This window comes from Nyctereutes procyonoides, unplaced genomic scaffold (assembly GCF_905146905.1).
Source record: "Nyctereutes procyonoides isolate TBG_1078 unplaced genomic scaffold, NYPRO_anot_genome, whole genome shotgun sequence".
NCBI classification, from domain to species: Eukaryota; Metazoa; Chordata; class Mammalia; order Carnivora; family Canidae; genus Nyctereutes; species Nyctereutes procyonoides.
In genome coordinates, this window is record NW_026575042.1 from 26792094 (window position 1) to 26815670 (window position 23577).

Sequence of the window (23577 nt, forward strand, 5' to 3'; positions counted from 1 at the left end):
TCTATATCTTCATTCCGTGAGTCTTACAGCAGTATTCCTAGGTATTGAAAATGCAGCTGGGGAAGATGGGTAGTAGGCATATAATCTGATGGGATATTAGGGATGTTATTATCTGGAATAGTAGCAGTATTACCAATGAGGGTGATAGGAATGGTATATTGCTGGGGGTAATGGGAAAAAAATAAGATTATTTTTCCCCAGCTTTATTGAGCTGTAAGTGACAACATTGTGTAAATTTAAGGTGTACATGATGATTCGATATACCTACATATTGTGAAATCATTGGCCACCTTAAGGTTAATGAACATATCCATAGTTACCTTTTTTGTAGTGAGAATATTAACAGCTATCTCTTATGTGATTATGCAATGTGTTGTATTAACGGTGTTGTTAACAATAGTCATCATGGTGTGCACTGCATTTCCAGAATGTGTTAATCTTATAACTGTAAATTTGTGCCCTTTGACCCCCACCTCCCCATTTCTCCAGCATTATACCCTCAGCCCCTGGCAACCACCATTCCACTCTTGTTTTCGGAGTTTGACTTTTTTAGGTTTCACATATAAGTTATATCATATAGTATTCATCGTTTTCTGCCTGACTTATTTCACTTAGGTCCATCCATGTTGTTGCAAATGGCAGGATTTCCTTCTTTTTAAGGATTAAGTAATCGTCCACCATTTACATATACCACATCTATCTATCTTCCTTCCTTCCTTCCTCCCTCCCTCCCTCCCTCCCTCCCTCCCTCCCTCCCTTTCTTTCTATTATTTTAATGATTTTATTTATTTATTCATGAGAGACACAGAGAGAGAGAGAGAGAGAGAGAGGCAGAGACACAGGCAGAGGGAGAACAGGCTCCATGCAGGGAGCCCAACGTGGGACTTGATCCCAGGTCTCCAGGATCAGGCCCTAGGCCGAAGGCAGTGCTAATCCGCTGAGCCACCGAGCTGCCCCCACATCTTCTTTAGATAGGGGATGTTATTGGTGGCAGAACTAGGGATGTTATCGAAGGGGTGGTAGGGATATTATTGAGCAGAAAGCAGAGAAGCTTTTATAAAGAAAGCTTCAGAGAGAAAAAGGTTGGGGTATGGAGGATACAGGGAGTAGAAGTCAAAAGAAAATACCTGAAAAGATGGGAAAACTTTAAAAGAAAATGTTTACATATATTCCTGGTAGAAATAAAGTTAGCTTTTGATGGAACTCTTTATCATTCAGTTGGCATAGAAACTTTATTTCAGTGACTTCTCATTTTGAATGAGAGCTGTAGCTGCTACTCGGCTTCTGAGACACTCTCCAGAGGGCAATGGAAGATTCTCTTTAGGACACCTGAAGAATAACACACATGTTTTTTTGTTTTGTTTTGTTTTGTTTTTTTGACTAAGCCTCAAGCTTAGCAGAGGTCTCTACAATCCCTTCTGACTCTGATGGTGCCTGGGAATGTGGACATTATTCTGTGTCGCTCTTGAATAGTAAAACATCATCATTAATTCACATTCTGCACATTTGTAACTTGTGATAAACAAAAACTGAGCTCATGTTTGTCTACAGGTTTGCTCAGCCAATTAATAATGTAAGGCACACTGCAGGGGCAATGCTTACCTCCCGAGTACCTGCTAGTTCCAGCAGTTTCGAGACATCATCACAAACTGCAAAGCTAATAACAAACTGTTCTTACCTTTCGATTAAAGCATATTCCTCAAGGCCCACTCCTTGGAAGTATTCATAGTATCCTTGTTTATATTTCTGCATATCTGAGAATGCTGCTAACTGCATCCTTTATAAAGGATGTGTATTTTACCTTAAGAAATTACTGTAGTCTGGTATCTTCCCATAGGTTAGTGAGGATTGCTATATTTTAAGAGGGTATCTATTCTGCTGTGTAATGAACAATCCTAAAACATAGAAGGTTCAAACAACAACAGTCTTTCATTTTGCTCACAAATCTACAATTTGGGCAGGATTGGGGAGATGTAACTAATCTTTGCTCCACATCGCTGAAGTGACAGTGGCTGCCACTTTCAAGATGGTGCACTCACATGGCTGATAAGTTGTTGCTGGCTACAGGCCTCTCCGCAGACTCTTGGGCTTCCTCAAAACATGATGGCTGTGTCCTAAGAGCAAGCATCCCAAGAGAACGAAGTGAGCATTCATGGAACTTTCATGATGAGGCCTCAAGTCATATAGCACCCTTTTTACCTTATGTATTGGTCAAAATCATCACAGAAGCCCCTACTGGTTCAAGTAGAGGTACATAAACTCTGCCTTTTGATGGGGGAGTGGCACAGTTCCTGCAGACCATTTGGAACGCAAAATAACTGTTGTGGCCATCTTTGGAACATACAGTCTGCCACATACATGAATTTGAACATGCTATGTTAATTTACAGCTCATTCTCCTGGGAGAGTACTTTGAGACCATGCAAGGGCAAATATGGAATACATTAAAAATAAAAAGGAAGGCAAGAAGTAGAAATGAGTATTAAGTAGAAAGGTTATTGGACATTGAAAATAATCTTTAAGTGTAATGCTCAATAGTTGTGAATACAAAGCACCCCCCCCAAATAAATCCTATTTGTTACTCAAAAGAGATCACATATCTTCATGAGATCTGAAACTCCCTCAAATCATTTCCATCTTCCAGAAGAACCATCCCAGTGTTCTCCAGGGTATTTACAAAGGAACAATAAAACATTCATTTCTTTAGCACATTGTAATGAAAACCATCCCCAAGTACTTAGTTTAACTGCTCTGTTTACCATGGGGGTTTCAAATGCCATTAGGACCGTGTTATATTTTTGTTGGTCTGAAGTCATGGGAATAGAAAAGGTTTTGTTTTTTTTTTTTTTTTTTTAAACCAAGAGGTAAAACTAGGATAGCACTGGTCCAACCACACCATCTCAACATTTTGTTAAAGTGCCTTTCATCAATGTTTTGGATGCCTATGTAAATCAGGGAATGGTGGGGAGAAAAAAATCACAAATACTGGTTGTTAAAGCAGCATGGTGTGAAGGGAAACATCTGCTCTTGGTTAAAGTTCTTTAAACTTATGTTCTTTTGCTTCAAACATTTAACTGTGGTGCTGAGATTTGAGTTCTATGAAGACTCTAAAACTGGTATTCCAGAACATTCTCAGGAGTCTTAATAAGCCCTCGAGGTTCTTTGTCTCAAGCCTGCAACTCCAGGGTCACTGGTATTATCAGAGTATAAAACTGAGCTTGTCAACCTCAGCAGTTCCAGGATTCTGAATTCTAGCTGTTTTATTTCATTTTGTTTTTTAAGGAAATGCATGGTCTTGTGTTAGGTAGTTCCTTTAAGAAAGAAGGCCCCAAGGAATGCCCAGTTAAGAGACTTTTTTTTTTTACCTTGAATAAGAAGTACTGATATGAACGAATTGTTTATTGTTGTAGATTTTCTTTTACCTGAGGGGAAGATTGACCTGGTTTGTGAAGAGATGGACTAGAAACCTGAAGGCTGCAAATCATTTTATTTTAACGTTGCTTTCTTAGGATGTAGCCCTGGACCTCCAACCCCTTAATTTCTCTAGACTAGGTTTTTTTTCACTGTTAAAAATGAGATGAGTATCAAATGATGTGCAGATTTTCAAAATCTCAATTGACTGTTATTTGCAAAACGTTATTGGCCCCAGATGGATTGTTTCTGAAATTGTAAGAGTCATAGACATTCCACTTAGGAGTAACATCAGATGCTGCAAATTTCATATGTTTCCTATTCTTCCCTTTAATAGACATTTAATGAGGACTTACGAGGTACCAACAAGTGTTTCAGATGCTGGAGACATTGTAGGGAACAAAATAGACAACATTCCTGCCTTCACAGAGTTCTCATTCAACTGGAAAAGACAAACAATTAAGTTAATAAGGACACTGGAAGTAAGTGATATGAAAATTAAGGAAAGAGGCATGTTGAAACATGACGAGGTGACCATGACTGGGATTTCAGAGAGGACCATAAATGGGAAGAGAGGACCCTGGTGGCAAGGAGACACCAGTCATGGGGAGTTTAGGTCGAACAGCATCCCAAACAGAACAATCTGCTTAGACCCCAAAGGGAATGATCTTTGATTGATTGATTGATTGATTGATTCATTCATTCATTCATTCATAGAGACACAGAGAGAAAGAGAGGCAGAGACATAGACAGAGGGAGAAGCAGCCTCCCTGCTGGGAGCCTGATGAGGGACTCCATCCCAGGACCCCAGGATCACTACCGGAGACAAAGGCAGATGCTCAACTACTGAGCCGCCCAGGAGCCCCCCTCCCTTTTTAAAGATTACTTTTTTATTCATTAGAGACAGAGAGAGGCAGAGACATAGGCAGAGGGAGAAGCAGGGGAATGAACTTTGAATGATAAAAGAATAAAGGCTCATGAAAGTGGAGGTGCCAGAACAAAGTGTGGGGGAGGCCCTCCAGGGGGAGGATGGCAGCGCTGGCTAGGGGTAGATGGAGGGATTGCAGGTCGGCACAGTGTCCATCCATGGTCGAGATGGAAGGCCTTGAACCTTCCTTGCTGTGACCCTGGATGGGTGGGATGGATTTGACATTGCAAGAGGGGCCAGATTGAGAAAGCCAAGGATGTAATAGCAGTTAAGTGATAGAAGAAGCAGACCACATGTTGGGCAAAGAAGGATGAGAGAGAGCAGTCACTGGAGTCTTTTTTAAAGCAGCTCTCTGGGTCTTCACTGCTGATCACGTTTAACTAGGTGATCATATGCCTCAGTCTCCTTGGATGGTTGCAACTTATCCCTGTCATCTCAGCATTATTATTAACTGTTCTACCTTTGCTTTCAAAAATGTCCTCCTTTGGGTGATTAGCAATTGTTTAACACAGCAGAGGCCTGAGGCGTTTGCCCTTTTAGTTGGCAGATTGATGTCTCTAACTTTTGGTTTCCCATCTACTTCTTACTCCTATCCTTCCCAGTCAAGGGTAGCTCTTAAGACCTTTCTCATAACCTCTGCGGTGACTCTTAGGCCCTCAGCCACTTTTTGCCTCCCGTCTGCTCACTTCTATTACTACCACCCTCCACTTCAATTCATACCACATTCTGTGGACACGTTAATTTTCCTTAGGAGAAATCTGATTGTGTCACTGCTATTCTGACACTATGATGGCACCTCGTTACCTACAGAGTAAAAAGTTCAGACTAAAGATTCAACGGTCTTCATGACCTAGCCCTGGTATTTCATAACATAGGTTAGAGTATAGGCTATAGTACAGACAGTATAATGCTGAATTATATATAATAGGTAGGAATATAGAGTCTGGAACCAAACTGCCACTGCCTACTTTTGAATCCTACCCGCACACACACCAGTTTGTGTGCCCTTGGGCAAGCTGTGCAACCTCTCTGTGCCTCAGTTTTCTAATCTGTAACATGGGGATTTAAAAAATCGATTATTGTTATTATAAAGATTAAATGAGTTAACTCATGTATGGCCCTTAAAGTAGTCTGCAGCACATAGTAAGCACTCAATTAATGTAAGCTTTTGTGATTATGGATTTTCTGTGCAGGCATACTGAGCACTTACTCTCCTCTACATAATTTATGACACTTTCTTACCTCTTCATGTTGCTAACCTTTGTTCCAATAATCCAGCTATATGACTTCCATGGGAGCCACCCAGCTCTGTCCTGGCCAGAGCTGATTGGCCCAGAAGTGGACACCTCATTTGAGCTGGGCCAATCAGAGCCCTTCTGTGGGATCTTCGGTAGTGTGTAACCAGGAAGTTTGGACATTCTACCTCCAGGGGCTAGGCTGTAAGCAGAAAACTCAGAAGTTGACAATGATCCTATTTCCTGCCACATGGAGAAAATTTTTCCTAAATAAGAAAGAATGATGCTAACAAATAAATAAAAGTAGAGACAAAACTTGGAGAAAGTTTCCTGACTGTGCTGAAGACACTGGCTCCAGGTCTTCCTAAGGTCCAGCTCTGGCCCTACCATATTGTCTCCACTGGGCTGCTACTTGAGATACCATTGAGTCTTTCCTCATGTATAGACCTTTCCTTGCTTACCTCCCTTTTGCATCTTTGATTTAGACTTTTGGCAGGCTGGGGTCTTCTAACGGATTGGTTTTCAGGGGGGCACCAATTGAAGATCTTTGAGGAATAGGAGTTAAACAGCACACCTTCTCAGTTCTCCTGATTTAGAACTCCTATGCACTACACTTATAATGAATTATGAAATTATAGGCACACTCTAAATGAAAGAACTAAGTCAATTAACGCAGATAATGAGGGTCAATAAAACTCCTTTTATCAGAAATGCCTACCGTGAAGAGAGCTACTAAAGGACGGTCAGTTCTCTACTGCCACCGGGATGCTGGGCTCCATCTCTTCTTTTGTTTTTAAGGGAGTTTGTAGCTTTCCAGTTCTTCCAGCATATTCTGAGCTTCCCACCAAATCACCCCTAATAGTAGAAGAGAACAAAACAGTACCTCTTGGGCAGCCCTGGTGCCTCAGCGGTTTAGTGCCGCCTTCAGCCTAAGGGTGTGATCCTGGAGACCCGGGATCGAGTCCACATCAGGCTCCCTGCATGGAGCCTGCTTCTCCTCCTTCTGCCTCTCTCTCTCTCTCTCTCTCTCACATAAATAAATGAATAAAATCTTTAAAAAAAATTACCTCTTTCCCCCAACCCAAGGTCCACCAGGGATTTAAGGGCAAGCAGTGGCCCTTCAAACTGAGCAATAGACAGTTTGAGAAAGATTGAACACAGTAATTCTTCAAAATCTCTAAATTACCCCTTGACTTGGACCAAAATAAGTTGAGAGCACAGGGATTCCTGTTTGACTCATTATTGTGTGCCATGCTACTTGTGCCTAGCACATAGTAAGGTTTTGAGTTGGGGAATGAATTAATGAATGAATGAGTGAGTATTATTAACTCTATTTTATAAATGAGGGAACTGGGGTTCAGTTAGATCCAGTGGCTTAACCAGTCACATAGCTAGCAGGTGGCAGAGTTGGGTCTAAGCTGTAGGTCACAGACTTCTTGTCCAGGGCTTATTCTAAGAGCCCCAGTCATTAAAGGAGAAAACCACAATGCCAGCAGGTTTATATGATAATGGCGCTAAACTCCCAACAATGCTTAGTAAAGGTTTCAATTCCTAAAGCTGAATGTTAACACATCAGAACTAAGGGCATCTTCAGACTTGAGCTAAAACCTGTGTTATTTTTGAACCTTTCTTTTCAGATAGCTGTACAAGAGTTTAGGTGACAAAAGATGAGAAGGGTTGTATGCCTCTGATAAAATATTCACCGTAAAGACTCATGTGTAACTGTGCCACTCAGAACAGCATTTTTGTGCCTGTTCTTGACATAAGTGCATGCTTCTGTAGGTTCCTTTTATATTTCGTACATCCCCAAAGACTTTAAAATGTCAGCTGTTGCAGAATGGTGGCCCATGAGTTATGGGGGAGGGTCAGAGTGGGCAGTGGTCTGGGTTAGGGTAAATGTGGGGTGTGTATATGTGTGTGTGTGAGAGAGGTCTTAGTCTTTTCCCTATGTTACATGCCTCTGGAGTCATTGTTGAAAACTCTGTTTCTATTAGTATTTTGTATGATTTATTATGCTCACAATAATATTTATTAATATGTGATGATGGAAATGTTCTGTATCTTCACTGTCCAATAATATGGTCACTAGCCACAAGTGGCTATTGAACCCTTGAAATGTAGCTAGTGTGCCTGAGGAACTGAACTTCTGATTTAATTTTATTTGAATTATTTTAAATTTAAATAGTCACACCTGGCTAATAGCTACCATATTGGATGGCCCGGCTCTATATCTTTTAAAAGTCTTTGAGTTTCTGATTTTCCAGCATTAGTTCACTAATGAGTTATGATTTTAATTTTAATTCCATTAATTTAACTTTAATTCCATTAAGTTCATCATAAAATTAGAAACTGCCTATAACTTGTAGAAGTTAACTCTACCAGTTAAGGATTTACCTTCTCTCACCTCAAAATGTGGTGGGGCAGTTTCCTTTACCTGGTAACCTTCTTGCCATCCTTCAGCCTCTCCTCTGGGACTGTAAGTCAATGTCAGAATAAATCCCAGTGATCTTGTTTCTGTTTGGAGCACATGCTCTTTCACTGCCTTTTGGGAGCTCCTGGCCATATCTTCATTTCACACCAAGTCGGGTACAGACTTAAGAGACCTTTATCAGCCTGCCCCGTGCTGTCTTATACCCCTTGCTTCCTTTCTCTATTTTCCTTCTGTATTAGTCAAAATTCCCTGGAGGAACAGATCTAATAGGATTATTTTTTAATATTTTATTTACTTATTCATGAAAGACACACACAGAGAGAGAGGCAGAGACACAGGCAGAGGGAGAAGCAGTGTCCATGCAGGGAGCCCGATGTGGGACTCGATCACAGGACCCCAGGATCATGCCGTGGGCTGAAGGCAGACGCTAAACCGCTGAGCCACCCAGGGATCCCCTAATAGGATTATTTATCTATTGATTGATCTATCTGTAGAGAGAGATACTGAGATTGGAATTGATTGATTTTTAAGGATTGTGGGAACTAGCAAGTCCAAAACCTGCTGGGCTCTCTGGCCAGCTGGAGGCTCAGGTAAGAGTGAGGCTGCATTGTGAGTCTGAAGGTTGTAAACTCGGGAAGATTTTCTAGGTTGTTGTCTAAAAGCAGAATTTCTTTTTTGGGGAAAACTCCATCTTTGTTCTTAAGGCCTTCCACTGATTGAGTGAGGCCCATTCACATAATTGAAGGCAATCTGCTTTATTTAAAGTCAGTTAATTAAGATGTTAATCATGTCTTTAAAATATCTCTATGGAAATGTCTAGACTAGTGTTGACCAAGCAACTGGTCACCATAGTTTGGCCATTTGACACATAAAATTATCCACAACACCTTTTTCACTGGATTCTGACAAAACAGTCTTCCACTGACTCTGATCCTTCACATATGCCATTTAGTATGGTCTGTGGGAACTGTGATTCCCACTGACCAGTCAGCAGGATCCTATTCTCCTTTCTTCATGTTACACATAGCTTTCATTTTTACAAAATCCAGCCCATGTTCCATTTCTCTATAACTGGTTTCATCCTGGCTGATACATATACTCTAAAACAGAAACACATGTACTAGACAGAGTGCAGATATCCTCCACTTTTTGAGAGTTCACGTTATGCTACTTCTCTTTTACAAAAACCTACCTTAGTACCTGTTTTCACCAAGTGGGAGAAATCCAATGAGGATTTTTGCTTTTGTGAAAAAAGACAAAAAGCAAAAATAGCATTCATTGTTTGTTTTGTAGCAAGCCATCATAGAGGCAGCACATACACCAAGCAGCAATAGTGTCCCCACCAATCTCCTTCCCCAGGAACTATACTCAACATCTCAGCCTCCAGCCTCCATAACTTTGATTTGTGTCTGTGAGCATCTGTGCTTTATCTTGATTTATTTTGTGCATCTGTTAGCAAAACGTGTCCTAAGGTATCAGAAAAGCTTAAGAGAGATTATTTTTTGGGTCTGGGTCTGCTCAGGATTTTTTCCATAGAAACTAATGGTAATTGCTTCTTCATTTTGTGCCATTTTGGCCAACAAAAGTTATCATAGGAACACACTACTTTCAGATAGTAGGAAAACCCTGTATATCTTTAGCAGCAGATATTCATTTTGGAAGTAGAGTAACAGACAACACGTCTTAGATTTTCGGGGACTGTTCCAATGTCATGTTGTGATTTTTCAGGAAAGTGATTCTTTAAAAATATAACCAGGAGTACCTGTGTGGCTCAGTCAGTTGAGCATCTGCCTTTGGCTCAGGTCATGATCTCCAAGTCCTGGGATCAAGTCCTACGTTGGGCTCCTGCTCAGTGGGGAGCCTGCTTCTCCCTCTCTCTCTGCCCTTCTGCCCCCTGGCTCATGTTCTCTGTCTCTGTCTCTCTCTCTCTCAAATAAAATCTTTAAAAAGAATAAAAATGTGTATAACCAAAGAAGCTCTAAGTTTTTATAATGAGTAAAGACTTTATAGAAATAAATTTTTTAAAAAAGATTTATTTATTCATGAGAGACATAGAGAGGCAGAGGGAGAAGCAGGCAGGCTTTCTGCAGGAGCCCGATGTGGGACTCGATCCCAGAACCCCAGGATCACGCCCTGAGCCAAAGGTAGATGCTCAACTGCTAAGCCACCCAGGCGTCCCAGAAATAAATTTTTTGAAGAGAAAAATATCTTTCTCACATTATAATCTCTGATTTTTAGGTTGGGAAAATAAAGTTACTATGAAATTTGTGTTTACTCATTACAGAGCAGTTTAATGAAGTCTCAGATCAGTTGAAAATGGTCTTAGTTAATTTTTGCTGCCTAAGCTAGCAGTGTCACTCCTGGAAGTGCCAGGGGTGTGGTGGTTTTTAAATGTAGCAGAAATGAGAGGGTGGGTGCAGGTGTATTTCAGTTTAAACTGGTATCATACTGAGCATCTTGGGACAGGCTAGATTACACAAAATAGAAAGAGTGGTACCACTGAAGGAGCATCAGGTTGGATTTAGGATACTGAGCTGAATCTGGACTTTGCCTGTGATTAGCTGTGGGTAGTTTGACCAGCCCTGGATAGTTTGACCAGTGTAGTTAGCTCTGGGTAGTTTGACCAGAACCAGTTTCTTCTTCTGTAAGGTATTATTTGGGGTCTAAGATCCTGCATATTAAAGTTCTTTGTGGAAAAGTTATACAATGTTAAGAGTTGCTCTTTTAATAATCACAGTCATTAGAGAAATTTTATAGGTACGCATGTGACAGTCTGCAGGGAATTCCATAACAAGGTGACCTGGGTGTCTGTGATTTGATCTTCCACATTGATTTGACTCCATGCTCATGAGGACTTGGAGGAATGGCAGTGTCTAGCAGCAATGAGACTGAAGTAAATTGATCTTAGATGTATGGAGAATGAGGAAGGGATTCCAGAAACACTGAGGGATAAATCTGTCAGGATGTGGTGAGCTGATAACACAGGGTTAGAGAAAGGCAAGAGCTGAGGAAGAAGCCTGTGGCTCTAGTTTGAGAAACAAGGACAATGGTGGACCTAGCAGCTCTGATCATCAGTCATATAGGTTTGAACTTCAGAGGAAAGTCACAGCTGGGGAGTCTGAATTTGGGAATAATTAACATATGACTAGTGGCCAAACCCACATGAGGAGAAGAGGTCACCACAGGGGATGTAGAGTGAGGAGACTGGGTGACTGAGGGTGAACCCTAACAAATGGCATCCAGTGCCTGCCATTAGTACGCTCAAGAGATTTTCTCCATAAAGGTTATGAATGAACAAATGAATAAATGAGTGCATGAGAAACAAACAGGGATCAGTTTAACGAACACAAATGACTTAAGAGAGAAAAAGAGAAAAGCAAGTGCTGTACTAGATTTAGAAGAGTCAGGGCCCTTAGGGTCTAGCCAAATATTGATCTTTATAAAATCTAAATGCAGTTCCTCTGGTTAAAAAGGACTACTACTCCCCCTTTCTGGTAAACAATTTGGCAGCCTGTATCAAGCCTTTGAAAAGTTAATATCCCTTGACCCATTAATTCCTCTTCCAGGAATCCACCCGAAGAAAGTAAGGAGAGCTGCAAAGATTTATGCACCAAGATGTTTCATATTCCTGAGACATGAGTTTCTCTGGAAGGGTTGGGGTGGGGGCAAGAGGGAGTCATTTAACCTTGGCATCTTTTTAAAAGTTTCAATACTGTATAGTACAATGGTGCAGGATACAAATTTCTCATTAATGTTTAAGATAAAAGGTGAGCATTCAAAGAAATCTTGTGCTTTGCCCTCAGACCTCCATTCTCTGTTTTTGGAGTTACTACAGTGGGAAAGTTGGTTATGCTGGCCTGCAGGGTGAAGTCACAGCCTTTGTTGGCATGGGCATTCAGTGACATCCACAATATGGCCCTTCTGATTTCCAGTTTGCCCCTACACCTAGCTTGTCCTATCATGATCCAGAAATATTCATAAAAGATACTTCAATACATCAGGCTGTTGCAAACCATCACGTTTTTACCCATGACGATCCTTCTTTCTCTTTACCTGCATTGCCATTCTCCCTTTTTTTCACCTGTCTGGAGAACTCCTATTCATCCTTCAAACCTCAGATTTGTTCCCTAAATATAGGTTTTGCCTAGCACAGTATTTTGGGGGAAAATTTTTTTTTAATTTTTATTTATTTATGGTAGTCACACAGAGAGAGAGAGAGAGGAAGAGACATAGGCAGAGGGAGAAGCAGGCTCCATGCACCGGGAGCCTGACGTGGGATTCGATCCTGGGTCTCCAGGATCGCGCCCTGGGCCAAAGGCAGGCGCTAAACCGCTGCGCCACCCAGGGATCCCCAAAATTTTTTTTTAATTTGAATGTGTACAATGAGGCATGCATACTCCAATTTTATCACACTCCTTACCTCTTCCTGTTATATTACATTATTTCACTTGTTATAGCCCTGACCTGTCAGAAACATTTTGACCTCCCCTTTAGGCAAAAATAATCATTGTCATTTCTAGGCCTTTATATCCATTACTATATTTGTCATTCTCAATGAGAAATTTTTGGAATGTTTAATTTTTTTCAGTTATAAAAGTAATATGCATACTCATTAGATAAATTTTGAAAAATCTTGTAATAGAAATATTACATAGCTGTCATACTGTGTCTATGAATTTATAATCTTGATTTTTATTTTTTTTCTTTTTCTTCTTCTTCTTCTAATCTTGGTTTTTAAATAAAATATTACAAAGTAAGCATTTTTGTGCCATATTAATGTAGTTGTTTTTAAAGTCTGTTTACAATAATTGGCTGAATCTTAAGATTTGAGATTCCTATTTTATACCCCCAGCACCTATACAGTGTTGTTCTGGGCCAGTGTAGGGACTTAATACAGTTTGTTGAATTTGGGAGCTGAAAAATTAATTGGCTTCATCCCTACCTTCACTCATTACTCACTCATTATTTATTGTACCCATTCATTCATTCATTCATTCATTCCACAGATACTTACTAAGCACTTACTGTATGTCAGACATTATCCTAACACCAGGCACACAGCAGCGCACAAAATTCTGCCTTTGTGAAATGTGCATTCTTAAATTTAGGGTGCATTGGAATCACCTAGAAGGCTTGCTAAAACACAAGTGTCTGGGCCCAACATGTCATGATCATGTCATGATCCATAAATACAGTATGCCAGGCAAAACCTATTTGGGGATCAAATCTGAAGGAGGTTTTGATTCCGGGTTTCTGAGTCAGTAAGACATGAAAATTTGCATTTCTAACAACTTCCCAGGTGATGCTGGTGTTGCTAATAAGGGACTCCACTTTGGGAACCCCTGGCATAGAAGACAAGTTTGAGGTGCAGTAGCACCAAGGAATATGGTTGCCCAGTTAGCTGTGGGAATGCATGTCTGATTAATGCAAAGCTCTCCAATTTCAAGTCTCAGTAAGGAAGGAGAGGACTGGAATAGTGCCCTGTGTCCAGATTTGTCACCTCCTTACTCTGGATGACTGTCAGCAGTCTCTGCAGGGTCACAGAAGCCTGGGACCGACAAGGAGGGGGGTAGAGCAACGGTAACAGTCAGGACTATGTTCTCTGTGCCTTTCCTTCAGCATGCCTGCCATATGCAATGTCTGATTTTCAGAGCAACTGCAAGAGAAGTATGATTTCCCCATATTATGGGTGAGAAAACTGAACCATAGAAAGTTATGTAACATACTCTGGTACCAGAGTCACACGTCTGGAGTCTGGAGCTCCAAGCCAGTCCTTCCTGCCTTCCAGCCCCATGACTCAGGTTGAGACTGGCCCGGGGTCTAGCCCTTGGTGGGACCAGCTTTTAAAAATGCTTCAGCCGTCAGAGATCTTTTGTCTGCAGTGAGATCCCTGTCACGTGGGCCAGGTGTGAGCGGTCCAAGTGCCGGCAGTGTACCTGTCCCGGCAGTGCCACAGCAAGCGGAGAGGCTCAGGTTTGCAGTTGGTGAAGGAGAAAGCCACACTGGAGTGTAGGGGCCTGACAGCTGAAACAGAGGTCTGCAGCTTGGGGGGAGATAGCTCACTGTCCTTCCTGTAGGAGCTACATCTGGAAATTATTAACGGTATTTTCTCACCTATGAAAATTTGTGGCTAGTTAGGTTTCGTTTACTTTTGGTACAGGTTTAGTGCCTTGAGAATTTGCCTAACGTATTTGAAACTTTAAAAAGCCAGTTTCCAGACCCCTTCTGAAGAAGTGTAGGCAAGTAATTTGTGAAATAACTTGACAAATTTCAACAATTTAAGATTAGAAAAAGCCACCCCTGGCCACTGTGGTGGGAATTGGAGAAGTTAGTGGTAATGTGGCCCAGTTCCCCGGCACTGACACATGTCAGCGTGCTGCCATCTGCCACGGCTGTCCACAGAGACCTGGGTCACCTCGCTTCAGCTCCACACAGAAGGACCTTCAAGGATCTGTGCTTTAGCCTGATGTCCTCGCCTTTTATCAAGGGTTAAGAATACCTAAGTGATGTGAGAAAAATATCTCTTCATTTTCTGTAAAACTAAGGAAGACATGTCTTATTACTCCATGACTCTACAAGAGTCCTACAACGAACTTCTCGGTTCCTTACCAGCAAATTATACTTCTCTCTTAGGGAGCTGGCATGTTTCCTCATTTCATTTGAGGATTGTAAAATCCATTGCTTTGCCTGTGTCACCAGGAAGCTCAGAGCTCTGCTTTGTATGCAAGAGCTTCCCTTAACCTAAGGTACTTTGACAATCATTATCTCCCACTCTTTTCTTTTAAAACTCTTGTTACCTGTGTCTTCTTTCAGAAGCTTTCCAAAACAATTTATAAAAGTGAGTATCCCAGATTTGTGGGTGAAAACTTTTCAGAATGGAAAGGGGTCTGTTTAGTGGACCCCTTTTGTTCAATTTTTGAAGAGTGGATTGAGCCAACCATGGGCATACGTTTGGACACATATATGTCCAAGAACACGTATGTGCTTGATGATGCTTTGAGAGCTGTCCACTTGGTCATGTGGTTGAGAGAATGAACTTGGGCCTGACTCATACCTCACTTTGAACTTTAGCTACTTGCTGCTTGCTTTATGACTTTAATGCCTCTGGGCCTCAGCATCCTCATCTGAAATGAAGATGATGATACAATGTGGGGTCTTGGAAGGATTACACAGAACAATTTATGTAAAATGCCTGGTACAGTGCATTGGACACAGTAAGTCTACACTAGCTGGTGATTCCTCCTATTGTCATTATTTCTAGCATGGGTTAGACTTTATAAAAAGACTGTACTGTACATTTGTAACTGCTCTAGATTGCTTTCCAGAATGTGCAGTGTTGAACTAAAATGACCTTTGGCTTAAAATTATGCTGGTTCATCCAAGGAGGGCTGTCATGGCTTGCTTGTCCCTTAGAGAGAGTAGCTCCATGCTGGCGTTTCTTACCAATTCTCAAATAAGGGTGGATGATTGCTGCAGAAGCCTCAAGATTTTCTGAGGTCATCCACTTAGGTTGGTGACTAAGACTCATACAACCCTGAGGTCCTCACTTCCTGATTTAATCTGTAAAGTGACCTGAGCATCCTTGCCCAGGAAGTCCCCTAAAGCTGATTTCCTACTTTGGACTGGCTCTTGCTTAATTTTATTAGGCTACTACTTTGCATTTTTCTTTCACTTATGACTATTAAATAGCCGGGGGGTATTCGTCCGGGAGGGGAAAGTTAAAGTGCCTCAATACTCTGTGTGGCCATTAGCCACACCCCATCTCATTGGCTCAGGAAGTCAGAAGCAAGCTACCTGTTACCAAGGTTAGAGGGTATGTACCATAGCTTGGAGAGTCACGAGTCTGCCCAAGCAATGCCTGTGGACCCAGCATCGTTTTCAGGTGCCTTTGGCTTAGGCGGAGAGCACCTCCAAGCAGGTCCCCATCAGATTTCCCCGCCCTGGGGAATGTGCGCATCAGCTTTCACATAGTGGTGCTTCTCCCCACTCCCGCCCTCCTCTGCCAAAACAATTGTTTAAAAGAGGAAGCTCTTTGGGTCATAAAATATCATCTGGTAGTTGGTATATGGTTATAAAGACATGCTAGATTATACAGTAGCCTCATTGGCAGGAAGTAGGTGATTCATCAGAAAAAAAATAACGAAAAAAATAAACTCTTACCAAAATGAACTTCCTCTTTCAAACTCTTTGTTCCAGCCCATCCTTTAGAACCTTCTTGTAGCCTCTTAGAAAAAAGAATAACCAGAAGGGACTCGTGCAGTATTTCAAAGAGAGGTAATCTCAGCCCTGTCTAGCCACATGCCTCGTAGTTAAAAAGAGCAAGCCCCATGCTGTCTGTCCCCAGTGGGGCCAGGGTTAGAGTGTGGCCACCACCTAGAGGGAACATGGAGCGTCTGAGAGATTTCATGTTCAAACTGAAATACCCACAGATGCCTTCAGTGAGGTGTTTTTGGATGTTGTACATACTCCCCTTTGATAGAACATCCCATTCAATCGGTTCCCTTCATTTTGTTCACAGATCCAGGATGCTGCAAGTCAGGGCCTGAAGTTTGTCGGTGTCATACCTCAGTACGGTTGCCCTGCGAAGCCAGCAGCCAGCAGCCCCCCAGCAGACACCAGAGATGTGGAAAAGGAGCCTGGCAGGTGTGGGGATGATGAGAACCCGGGTGCACCAGCAGGGACCCACAGCAGCCAGGAGCCAGGCCAGGGCCCCGCAGGGGAGATGCCCGTTGCTGAGCAGCCCAGCTTGTCCTCAGGAGATGGGGATGGTGCAGCATTGTCACCACACGGGGTGAACAAGACTTTGGATGGGCTGGATGGTGACCTGTTGGAAGTGCATGAGGAGCCACTTTCGGGAAGTAAGTATGTCCACACAGGGACTCTTGACCCACTTAAAGAGAGGCTAACAGCTTTCAGTAATTCCCATGGCATTTTAGGAAAAAGAAATCGAATGAGAGTGTACAGACAGCTGTCTATCCAACAGGAGAAACTTGATTTTTCTGGGCCTCCTGACTGATTGCTTTTGGGGTTTTGACTTCCGAGAGCACAACCACATGAAATTGACTTGCAGTTGCTCCAACATGTCACATTGGAAGTGGATTCTAGAACCTGAGGGATCTTTATCCCCACACTTTTGCACTGACCTTGAATTAGTTCGCTCTTAGCATAGGAAGCGTTAACATGCTGGGCACCAATGCAGAACCTGTGCTCCACTTTTGGTCCGCTTATTTTGAATATCTGCCTAAAGAAAGAAATCAAGAAAGCCATTTGAGGACAAATTGTGCAGGAAACTGGTGATTCAACTCACTAGGCTGTAAACAACCAGATTTCAGGGAGTGTGTGTAGTTGACAAATCAGCACTGTGGAGAGAACACTGCCAAGGAGAGGCCACCAATATGTGATTCCTCTTAATCACGTTGTAACGGCCATTAGAGCATGCACTTTAGGTTGGCAATTTCAAATAACAATACAACAGTGATGATAGTAGCCAACATTATATTGATACTTCCTGTGTACCGGGCCCTGCACCAGTAAGCATTTTACATGACTGATCTCTTAGTTCTCCCTATAGCCCTGTGATGTGGGTCAGCTGTGGTATCGCTGCCCATTTTACAGCTGAGTAAACAGAGGTTAGAGAGTAAATCTTCACCCACGCTGGAAACTGGCAGGTCTGGTCTGTGAGCCCCCACTGCCTTAACGGCCATCCCATTTCACCTCTCTGCTCAGTCTCCCCTGTGTGATGCTGCCATAGAGTAATAAGATCGACGGAGGCTCTCAGTTTATGGTGAGTGACGTTTCACTCCATTTCCCTGTAATTCCCTTTCCTCTTCTTTCTCCAAGAAATGTAGTGTCCAGCCATTTCCTGAGAGCCAGGCGCTCACATGAGTTTTGTGGTCTTTTCCAAGCCTTTGGAAGGTGCACAAGTAACAAGACTGCGAGGAGACCCCCAGGCCTTAGGAGGCCTTTCTCCTTAGCCTTAACCTTCCTGGTTAATGTTATGATTCATTTACTGATTCTTGAAATTAGATTATCTATCTATCTATCTCCATCTATCTATCTACTATCTATCTATTTATTTGACCAGGAGGAAGAGCAGAGGGAGAGGGACAAGCAGATTTCTTACTGAGCATGGAGCCCCACCCCGGGCTTGCCCCCACGACCCTAAGATCATGGCTTGAACCGAGATCAAGAGTCGGTTGCTTAACTGACTGAGCCAGCCAGGCATCCCAAAATTAGCCTCTTATTAATGATGACGAACAGTTTATGCTTTGAGAATAGAAAAGAAGGTAGAACAGTTTCTTTTATTATATTAGCTCAGTAGTTCCTAAAAAGAAAATTGTGGGATGGTTCATTCTGGGCTTATTTGCAAAGTTAACTTGGATTAAGTTACTACCTCCATTCTGGGATATATTATGATTGTTGTTTAATCAAGGTCTAGATCCTAAAGTGGGGCTCTTCATTTATGGGGCATTTCATGCAGGTTGAGGTAGACTTCTGGTCCCTCCAGAGTAGCTGAGACCCTGTGTGCATTTCCTGATGAATGTCAAAGTCTTATTCCAGAAACCTCCATCTTCTCAGTGGTGTTGGGCTGGATGTGTTGCTCTGAATCTCTGATAGGAAGACAGGCTTCCTTGGAGGAACCAGGGTAAAGGTTCAGGGCAGGCACAGGCCCTTCAGGAGAAAAGGACAGGAATCTTGAGAGGCAGGTAGCACTATGGTAAGAACCTAGACTCCAGGGGCACCTGGGTGGCTCAGTCAGTTAAGCATTTGACATCAGCTCAGATCATGATCCTGGGGTCCTGGGATCGAGCCCCACATCGGACTCCCCTGCTTCACCCTCTCCCTCTGACTCTCCTCCCTGCTCATGTTCTCTCTCTCCCTCTCAAATAAATAAACAAACAAACAAATAATCTTTTAGAATCTAGACTTCACTTACATTCCATTTGTCACCTTCCACCTAGGTAGTCTTGGGCACAATACCCTCCTGTGCCTCGGTTTCTTACCCTGGAAAATAGAGATGGAGCAATAGTTTCTTGTTGGAATGTTAAATGAGATGTACATTTAAAACAGTTACCATTGCCTGACTCTATGAGTGTGAACTGTTATTTTTGGCGTACAGGCTCAGTAGCCCTGCCTACTGACCTCTACTCCTGCACAGAACCCTGGTTTTGAGAAAGGAGACACTTAATACTGAAGTACCCCTCGGGACTTTTCTGGTATTTCCTGCTCCAGAATCCACCTTTCTCCCAGACTGCTTCCAGACCTCCTGCCCTAGGACCATTTCCCCCACATGCTGCCCTGGGGCTATTTGCCTCTCCCACCCAGAGACTCCCCTCCATTGCTGTACACACAGAAAGTCCTCAACAGCCGAGGTGTCTTGGCCTGTGTCTCATTTCTTCAGAGTCTCTGTTCTCTCCTAACAAACCAGATCCTGCTGAGGCGTAATGCGTTAATGTGTGTCTGGAGGTGGTCGGCCCAATAGTGGATGGGAATTTCGGCCGTGGAGGATGTTATAATACCCACTTTAATCTCACCCAGTGGGCAATCTGGCTGTTGTTTACACACAGCCCCTATCTCTCTGCTAGGAGGCCATGGGTCTCTGAAATTTTGGCAGCTCTCTGCCATCCTTTATTCCTTGTTGTGTGGCAGAAATGAGCCTTTGGACTTTTTTTATCAGCTAATGAACACACAGGCATTGCTGGTGCACATACATGGCCTTGTGGGGGATGAATAGACAACAGTTCGTGATGGTGGTAACCCTGGGTGAACCTGTCTAGGTTCTGCCGATGTGCCATCTTGATGGTGCCTCACAACAGCTTTATGGTGGCCGATGTTATTATTAAGCCCATTTCACAGATAAGGAAAGTCACCTTCCATGCCCTCATGTAGTGAAGTTTAATCTCATAGCTTGAGCATCCAGCCTCCCTGAAGGCCGGACATGCAGGAACCCTGTCAGCATTGGTCATGGCTTTCACCTGACCCAGGCCTCTCTCCTAAATCTTTTCCCTGAGAAGTCTTGCCATTTCCTTACACCACCAACCTGCCCCGGCATCCTCTCAGTCTCCCCTCCCCGCTGCTTGCTCAGCTTTCAGCTTGCCTTTCTCTCAGGGCCCCCTAAGGAGGGTGAAGTGTTTTTACTCCTCTTTCTGCCAGGTGGGTTTAAATAGGCAATCACAGCAAGACAATTAAAAAAAAATCCAGAGGGAGTCTTCCTCTTTCCCCCTCCTTCTCCTCGTTTAATTTATTTCCTTTATAGGAGGCCTAGGGGAGCCAGGTCTAGGCTGCAACTGCTCACATAGGGCTTGCCAGCAGATTCACCATCCAGACCCAAGGCAGGTGGGCCCTCCCCATCCCTGTGGGCTCTTGAACTGCCTCTCTGGTCTGGAGGTTATGCCCCCTTGCCCATGCAGGTCCCTCTGGAGACCCATCATGCAGTTCTCTTCCTGGTCATCGCCTTATTTCCTGGTCCTGGAGCATTTTCTGAGGGTTTCATGTCCCTGCTGTGCAGAGATCTCCTGACCTGGTGCTGGGACAGCCCCATGCCTCCCCCCAGATACTGCACTTCCCGTGCTTGCCCCTGCCTTACGGTGAACACATGGCACCCCAGCAGCTCTGCTCACAGGAGCATGAATGGCCCCTTGTGATGCATTTCTGTCGATGGGGAGCATGCTTTCTTCATCTGTAATGAACAGGCCAGGTGGGGAAGGCCAGTGCAGTGGAAGGTCAGGAAGGCGTCCCCCTATGTCAACCTGTCACCTCTCCCCTCGCCTCCAACGTTCCTCTCTGTCCTTCCCTCTTTGTCTCTGTTGCTACATCTTGAGTCAGAGAAACATGGAGGCCAGAAAGGTCCACACAAATTCAGATTGTTCTCACTGTCACTGAAATAATGATAAAACATCTTCTAAGCACTGCCCTTCTTATCCTGTGCCTCGTCACTCAAAAATGCTGAGAAATGGCAGCCAGAAACCCGAGCCAGTGACCTCAATTGTATTTCTCAGCTGAGGGGATTTTTTTTTTTTTTTTAGGAGGCCTCCCTGGCAGCCAGCTCACTATGTGGAAGGGGCGAGGAGGTGTCCTCTGGAGTCTGGCCTTTCTGATGTCTGGCCCCTTCCCGGGCTGGGCCAGCACCCTCCCCTCGCTGTGCCCCCAGGATGGTTCTTCCCTGTGGCTCTGCCTCTTCCCAGACCTGCCACCTGCCACCATCTTTTTGGCCTTTCACTTAGTCCATTAACAACGAGCTATTGAGCTCCCCACCCGTGGTCAGCAGCTCCTGCTTTCTGTGTACTGATGAAATGAGCCTCTTGTTAGATTTGGAAACAACCCAAGGTTTGGGGTTTTAAAGACTCTTGGCTTTGCCACTTTCCAGCTTGTGATGTCTGGGGGATCCACTTGAGGTTTCTGGGCATAGAAGTGATGCAGCCCCTTGCTTGCAGGCTGGGAGAGTCACATGAGGTGGTGGAGGTGGAAGTGCCCGTGGCTGCTGCCGTCCTTGCCAGGGGCTTCCCATAGAGGGCTGTGCAGGGTTTCCTTGGCGTGCAGGGTTTCCCCTACTTTGTCCTCACAAATAGCCCCCACCCAGGCCCGGAGCTGCCCCGCTGGTAGTACCCGGCCTTGACAGAAGTCTGCAGCAGTGTCTCGCAGAGTCAGGAATCTGGATGGGCTCCAAGTCTTTCTGCCCTCTTGTCCCACCATAGAGCCCACAGCCCTGCTCTCTGATACAGACCTTTCATCTTAGCCCCCTTGCCTGGGACCTCAGCAGACCTTAGCCCGCTCTCAGTCCAGCTACGAGGTCAAGTCTGACGCCTACTTGTTTCTCCCTCCTCCCCTCCACCCCCCCAACCCGGCCAACTGGCCAGCCTCCTCCTCCTCCTCCCACTCTGGCCCTTGGAGCCCCCATGCTTTAGCCAGACTCTGAACTCTCTCTTCCCTCCAGCTCGGAGGTCTCTTGGAACACCAGGACCCAGCCAGCTTGCCGCTACCTGCCAGTCACAGGCTCTCTGGGGCCATACTTACAGGCGGACTGCAGACTTCATCCCATGCCCAAACCCCCACTGCCTGGCATGGACCTCAGACCTTTCCTTCCTGTTCCCGAGGAGCTGAGCGAGGCCTCAGTGACCTGGCTGTCAGGCTGGCAGCACCCAGTAGGCCCCATGCCATCTGCCTCCTTCCCTGGCTTGCTGACCTTGTTTGGCTCAGGTCGATCCAGCGAACGTGTACGTATCCTCCATCATATTACAGCGGCTTTTCTGCACACAGGGGATCTACAAAGCACACAGCAAGGCCCCTTGAGTCAGGAAGAAAGAGAAAGACAAGACAAATAACACAAGGCAAGACAGTCTTGGCTCCTTGAGTGCTCTGTCTGTCCCAGTTCTTCAGCTGTTCTCAGAACATTCTCAGAAACAATGTCTTCCCCCCCTCCTTTGGGACTTTCTGTCCCATGTCTGGAAAAATCTTCCAGCTGGGGTCATGGCAGAGTCACAGAGCAGCTGAGAAAATTTAAACAAACTTTGGGACTCCTTTTTGGAACTCTTGGTGCCCGCTCATGTGATGATGTGTGTTGGAGAATCAGAATATTAAAACATCAAAGAGCATCGTTTGGGGATAGTTTCTCTTGGCCGGCTTCCATGTGAGTAGTGAGAGGATTGTGGCCACAGATAGAGGGGGAGGAGAGAGTTAACTTAAGGGTTATGCATCCAACATCAAGTTTCTCCCAATATTTCATTGCTACTAACGCGTTGGATGCTCTCAGTCCAGCACCATTTCCTTCCCTTCCGGAAAAATGTTTTTCTGTCTCTAGCTTCAGCCCTTCTCCCTGGGGAGGACCCCATGGGAGAGCAGGGGCTCTGTCAGCACCATGCTGCCTACCTTGTGGAGGACAGTCTCTGTCTTCCCTTCACCCCACATCTGGTACACTCCCTTCCCCTTTTGTCCTTCCCCTTTTTCTGTTCCATTACGCATTTGGGAAAGTTGTGTTTCTGTCATGCCATATGAGTGGGGAATCCTTCGGTGTGATGAAGTGTTGTCATGTATTTTTGGACTTTGGCCACCATCAAATTCTCCACTCGCCTCTCCCATGTAGAGGCTGTGATTTTTCTTTTTAATCTATTTGCGTTTAGGGGCACCTGGGTAGCTCAGTGGTTGAGCCTTTGGCTCATGTCGTGATCCCTGGCTCCTGGAATCGAGTCCCACATTGGGCTCCCTGTGTGGACCCCGCTTCTCCCTCTGCCTATGTCTCTGCCTCTATCCCTGTGTCTCTCATGAGTAAATAAATAAAATCTTTATATTAAAAAAATCTCTATGTGTGTTTGTGCTTGACCGTAGCACACCATGGTAGTTGGTACTCTGGGCCACCCTGGGATCACCTGAGGACAGTTTTCTTAGCCTCTCTCTGCAGATGTTCTCTGGAATGGGGACACGCCCCAGTAGGCCAGACACTCCCAGAGAATTCAGACCTCAGGAGTGGCCGTCAATCCCTGAGGATAAATGCCCTGGCTTCCCTGCCCCTTGGTAAGGCAGTCTGAGGTGTGTTCTACACAGTGCCTCAGGGGCTCCTGTTAACTGAACCCCTATAAC

At 44.2% G+C, this 23577-nt stretch overlaps 1 protein-coding gene and 1 long non-coding RNA gene across 3 annotated transcripts in view; one reads left to right on the forward strand and one right to left on the reverse strand.

Moving 5' to 3' along the window:
• The window catches only part of RFTN1 (raftlin, lipid raft linker 1), a 200241-nt gene that overhangs the window by 123513 nt on the left and 53151 nt on the right, over window positions 1-23577 (forward strand). For both annotated transcript variants that reach the window (XM_055321300.1, XM_055321301.1), the window contains exon 5: window positions 16523-16862. In XM_055321300.1, coding sequence (XP_055177275.1) covers window positions 16523-16862 — 340 coding nt within the window. The remainder of the gene's footprint in view (window positions 1-16522; window positions 16863-23577) is intronic.
• LOC129507094 (uncharacterized) lies at window positions 1259-23235 on the reverse strand. Its single transcript, XR_008663919.1, has 6 exons — window positions 22187-23235; window positions 18941-19008; window positions 17148-17245; window positions 3767-3852; window positions 2040-2114; window positions 1259-1329 (listed from the first exon to the last, which is right to left on the reverse strand). It is a non-coding gene; the product is annotated as an uncharacterized LOC129507094 (long non-coding RNA).